Here is a 6,000-nt window from a genome sequence, read left to right on the forward strand (position 1 = left end):
AAAGAGGTAACGTGATTCAAATGCCATCAATGTATCAATGTTTGTGTCTTGCTCTTTCAAACTTTTTAAAGTATCATGCTGACTCACAGAGCCCTCAGGCTATCATGGTAACAAGGAATCCCACATTTGTTAATAGCACCAGAGTCAGAATATATCCTATAGCCCATCAAACCAAAACAACAATTAAAAAAAAAAAAAAAGCAAACTTTCCAGTTTTCACCACCAATCTTAACTTTTCAATTTTTGTCGATTATCCTTTTGATTTGCTGAGATTTTTATTTTTTTAAGCCATCGTTAGGAATAAATGCAAACACCACATTCGTAATTGACACGCTAGGAAAAGATTCCCTTTTTTTTTTTTTTTTTTTTTGGAAGGATGGCATCCTCGAAACTGGAAAATTTCACGGTGAGGGATGTTTCGGCAAACTGTAATAGAAGACGCCACACAAATTCATGCAAGGCAGCATGAATATTGCTTACTGCTTACCACTTGATGCTCAGGGATGAGTAAAGTAGTCTCAGTGCTGCTTAGGCCCTGCCAGTGGCATCACGGGAAAAACATAACGTTGTTAGCGATGGTGCAAAGGATGCTTTAAAAATAAAAGGCTAATCTAAGTTGGTCAAAGCTCTTCTGATGGATTTTCAGCCTAGACAGCCAAAGTTTAAACCAAGCTCCACTTCCTCAGGCGAGCTTGGTCTCCAGTCTATGCCACCAACTTTTGGGTGGCCCATATTAATTTTAAGTATTAAAAACTACCATTTTTGGTAAGAGCTATACACTACTCCTCAGCATCTCCCTTAGAAAGAAACAAAGTCTAAACAAGCTGGCACGTGGATTACCGTTTACAAGCTGATGAAGAACAACTTTTAACAGGACTCTTGTTTATTTTGATACCAAAGAGAGAAAGTGTGAACAGCATAGATGGCTGCACCCGCAATGGGATCCCCTTAAATGGCTATTTCTTGAAATACAAATCGAAATTAGACCATGTGCAGTGCACAAAAACAAAGGCAAGGAAGCAAATCCTCAGTCTCCCAGTGCAGACAAGGTAAACTGGTACCAGTTTGCTTCTGCACACAAACCACAGACAGGTTTAAACAGTGCAGCCAAACAGTGCGAGGGCATTATGAAAATACAACACTTCAGCGTGGAATTCAATTAACTTTCAACAGGAGCAGGATACTAACAGCATTTCATTACTGGACCATCATTTATAGCTTTAGAATTGCAGTATTTCAAAAAGTTTATTACCCTAAATCCAATTTTCATAAAGTACTGTTTATTATTTTTTAAATTAGAGAACAATATTTTTCACTTTTATTACAATTTTTGTTGAGAGAAACCACTGAAGCCCATCCCTGTAATTTTGTGAAACAAATGTGCTGGGTTTGTCCTATTCACACGTCAAGTAATGCATACACACATCTTTACATTCTTTTTACCATGCTATCTCTGGGTATTTGCTTATCTAAGTAAGACAAAAATGTCCTTTTCAGAATGCAGTCAAATAAAACACAGAAAGATCCATCTGTTTTTTGGCAAGGAAACCACATGAGAACCAGTGCAAATATGAATAGCAGCACTATGCTCTTACTGTGAGACAGTCTGAACTGGGTTTAGAAGTGTAATCCTCCTGTCACTGATGCTACAGGAAAAAAACCTGCTCTACCAGCAGAGAATGAAGGGTTGAGACAATTAAGCAGAAAGTTTTTCCCCAGTTGTACAAATACCTGCCATGTAAAACAGTGCACAAACTCAAACAGTCCAACTCTGTTGAGAGGAAAACCAAGAAGGTTGGCAGTGGTGGCAGTTGGGTTGCTCCTTCTTACTCTGGAATCCACTCTCCTAAGTCTTCCATGTACTCTGGTTCTCCCCAAAATAGCCCTCAGACTGTGTTTTTGTTACAACTGGAAGAAGTATTTTTGTACTTCCACCTGGATTTTGAAACCAATTTGGTTTCCCTTCTCACAATATTGATAATGCTACTTTATGTTTCTCTCCACCTGCCTGAATTGAAAAATGAACAAGCATGAAAAGTAATGTATATTATGATGGTGTTTCTTCAGGAAAAAAAAAAAAACAAAACACAACAATTAATTTGGAACACCTGCAGCACCTGCTGCTCTGAAAAAAGTAATAATCTATGTGTCACACCCCCAATTTCGGTAAAATGCATTGCTTTAACAAATTTGATGGAGTTCTGTCAATTTGCTTCCTCTAACCTGGTTTAAACAAAGCCAGCTTGTTCTCAAGGTTTCTCAAGATCAAGTTACATTATGGAATATCCTGATAAACACGAACTCTTAGTGAGTATTTCACTGGTGTGAAACAAACAGGAAAGTGAAAATTTCATGTATAACTGTGCAAAAGTAAATGCTAACCCCTCAGAGCTAGATTAGGGAACAGTCCTGCAGCCTTACAGTAGAGCAGTCACCTGCATACCGAGGGGTCCACATGCACAGCAAGTAAACATTTTAAAGTACTTTGTGGTTCTGAATTGCAACAGCAGAGAGACAAAGAGTCCTCTGTATACACAGCTTACAGATATTGATATACGACAAACCAGGGATTTAATTTTGCCCAAAATTCATTGCAGCACTTATTTGAAAATATCCCCATCATATCCTTTCTTTTGTTTCCCTTCTCCCATCTCCTGTTTGCTGAAAATGTCTCCTCACCTCCCTGCATGACATCTAGAGATGATTTACTCTATAAGGGTTGGAATATGAAAAGCTGTTGAACTCCAAATGATCTTATTTTTGTCCTTGTGGGAGATTAAATAATACGAAAAACACAGAGGCTCAAGAAGAAGATAAAAAAAAAAAAAAAAAAAGAAAAAAACCCAGAGTGAAATAGGCAAAATCACAAAGGACCAAATGCAGCACAGACTGGAGACTCAAATGCTCTTTGAGTCCTGGACTTCATCCAGCTTTTGTATATATGTTGGCAGGCTCCACCACAGACTGTTTTTCACCTTTGTCTTTGTTTTACTTGCATCACTCCTTATGTCCAAATCACATATTCCTTTACAGATTACAAAAGAAAGAAAGAAAGAACCACTGAATTATGGATAGGCAATGTTTCCTGCTCTCCATATTAAATCTAGATTTATTTTTTTCCCTCCCCTAATCAATGGTAAGCTTTTCTCTGTACTGCTACTGTATGTTATGTTTTTTCTCTTACAAAAGACAGCCCGAGCCTAATGAAGCAGTGACCTGAATGCAAACTCATTTAACTCCTTCCAGTGTTTTTTTTTAATTAATTAATTCCATTCCTGTTTCAAAATTACTTGACTTAAATCGGTTTAAGACTTCCAAACGTTCAGATTTTTCAACTGCAGAAACATTGTTAAGTGACAAGAAAATTACCAACCTACCATGGGAGTGAAATCACTAAACAGAGAAATGTCCTACTTGTCAAAACGAGAACAAAGCATATTGACCTGAGCTCAGAAGGGCTTGGTGAAAAGAGGAGAAGCCAGAGCTTGACTTTCATGCTGGGATAGAAGACCCTGTTCAGTTCCTACAGGAATGCATCAAGGATGTCAAAGGCAGCCTAGCCAAGAACTGAGGGAAAAGAAATTCTTCCAGTCTATACAGAAGATACCTGAAGTTGTGACAACACGTGGAGACAAAAGATTAACATTTTATGAAAAAAAAAAAAAATCCCATAAATATTAGGGGCTATCTTACTACTGGAATGAATTCACAGAAAAACTAAGTACGGACTTAACCTGAATATCTAGGACATTATTCATCAAGAACTAAGACATTATTCATCAAGAACTAAGCCTGTCAAGGGTGATAAGAGTGTGAAACTGGGCAAGAAGATTAAGAGTAACTCTCAAGTTTTATGACTGGCTAATGCATAGAAAGCAAAAATCAGATAAATGACAATGTATTAGGGGGCATGGGGTAGGATAAGGCAAAGCACAGAAAAGTAGTAATTTAAATGGAAGTAAATATCAGATGACCAGCTGATCTGCAGAAATAAACTATCTAAATCCAAAAAAGTCCTCTCAGAAGGAGCAAGGAAAATAACAAAACAAAAACCCCAAGATGTCACGTCAACTCAGACTGATATTGCTAACATGAAAATACTCTGAGGTATTTATGAACAAATGAAGAGAAAAAATACTTATGCAAGCAAACACAAGAAGAAACAAGTGAAAAGGCTGCATAAAGTTATCAAGGAGAGATTTTTGAGAGGATAACCAGATGTATTTTTCCCAGACAAGAATGTGCTGAAGATCAAAGCCTCCTTTCCCACCCCATAATGAATCTTTCACCCTTCAAAAAAGGTTCAAATCCTGTATCTCTACATATATGACACATGCACTGCACCCTTTCTCCCATGTTCCCTGCTTTTTCGTCCTTCCTAAGGCTTGAAGTGAATTTTTTAAGCTTTGGGGAAATAGGTCATCTCCATTCACTCAGAGACAAGTAACTCAGAATCAGCTTATCATGGCATGATGACTCACACACTATAACTGGAGATCATGTCTGCCCATTGCTCACTGAAGTATTTGACACAGCTGCTCACTGAACATTCTCCTGGAGAAAAAAGATGATTACAACTCCTCCAACAGATTCAGAAAGCAGCAGGGTGAACACAGGAACAAGTTTTAAGATGGAACCGGTAGATATATGGAAACATTTGGATGATATGGTTGCACGCTCTAGGAAGACAAAGATCTGTGAAATTTAGGAAGCCCTTCTGAGTTCTGTTCTCATGTGATCATCTCCAGATTTGACCCTTAGGGGAAGGTGAGGACATGTTTTACTTTTAAGAAGCTCAGCAGAACAGTTGAAGTTTTCAACACTCAGTTTACAGACATCATTCCTGATGAGTGCTCATGGTCAGTGTAAGACCCTACTTCGACAGGACAGTTGTTTCTCTTCCTATCTGAAACTCTTCCTCTCTTCCTCTAAGCCTATACCAGCAATAAAGAAATCAGACTACAGGAATGAAAATAAAATAGCAATTTCAAGAACGTGTCTTTCCAATATTCTTTCTGCATCTGTTTCTTAACTGAATACTAACCACACACTGCTACCTCGTGAAGACAGTGTGTACTGCACACATTAGGCAATGAAGTGAAAAGATGAATAGCTGATGGTGCTTTTCATGCTGCACATGTTGCAAGGAAGAGGTGTTTTAGTAACTCAAACCTTCATTTGCTTTCTCATCATGCCACAACGTTCCTAGAGCAGCAGAATACACATGCTTCCATCTCCCCAGCAGGCCCCAGCTTAAAACAAAGTGTTTGATTTGTGCAGAAACACTATGTTTTTCCAGTTGCCCAAACCCTTCATTACTGTGTGATTCTAATTTCAAGACTAATACTGGAAACACCATTAAGTTCATACTGTTTTCTACCACTACTGTGTTGTAGCACTGACACTGGTAAGTCTCATTTTATAATAAGACTCAGGGAGTGTCAGTGTTACATTCACAGTTTTGCTCTTTCAAAACAACACAGGCAGGAAATGCTTACACGGACGAAAAGGGGGTAGAAGACAATCTAAAAGAAATATTAGTTTTTAAACTAATTGTGTCTTTCACAGCAACCACTCTTCTTTCTTCCTGCCAGCAGTGCATTAGCTAACACCATCCATGCTGTGCCTTACCTCAGAGCTGCTTGGGATTTCCGATCCTGCAGTTGAAATAGTTTCACCTAAGGGTCCATTGCATTCTTCCCCTAAGGAACATGGAAAGAGAGATTCACATCAATACACTCCTTATTTTAAAATATGACTGGATCTGAAGATGATGTGGACCTTGAAGGCATCAAACTATGAACACGGAAAATGTGGAAAATAATCCTCAGTCAACCACCAAGAACAGTTATTTAAAGGGGAGAAGATGCTGCGAGACAATATACTCAGTCTGTACTACCTTGGTGTAACCCTGCAGTCACAGAAACATACTTTTTACTGTGACAAACAAAAATCTGTTGCCATCACGGATCCTTCTTGCTTCAAATACCGGCTAGGTTG

General features: G+C 38.4%; 1 protein-coding gene across 2 annotated transcripts in view; it reads right to left on the reverse strand.

Moving 5' to 3' along the window:
• Positions 1 to 6,000, reverse strand: part of ANO5 (anoctamin 5) — a 47,696-nt gene that overhangs the window by 30,087 nt on the left and 11,609 nt on the right. The window contains exons 2-3 of one of the 2 annotated variants that reach the window (XM_027902073.1): positions 5,632 to 5,702; positions 488 to 535 (exon numbers count right to left, since the gene is read on the reverse strand). In XM_027902073.1, coding sequence (XP_027757874.1) covers positions 488 to 535; positions 5,632 to 5,702 — 119 coding nt within the window. The remainder of the gene's footprint in view (positions 1 to 487; positions 536 to 5,631; positions 5,703 to 6,000) is intronic. The other variant, XM_027902075.1, reaches the window with a different exon arrangement.

Source organism: Empidonax traillii, unplaced genomic scaffold, assembly GCF_003031625.1.
Source record: "Empidonax traillii isolate 1590-97213 ecotype Southwest subspecies unplaced genomic scaffold, ASM303162v1 scaffold836:size348770, whole genome shotgun sequence".
Classification (NCBI taxonomy): Eukaryota; Metazoa; Chordata; class Aves; order Passeriformes; family Tyrannidae; genus Empidonax; species Empidonax traillii.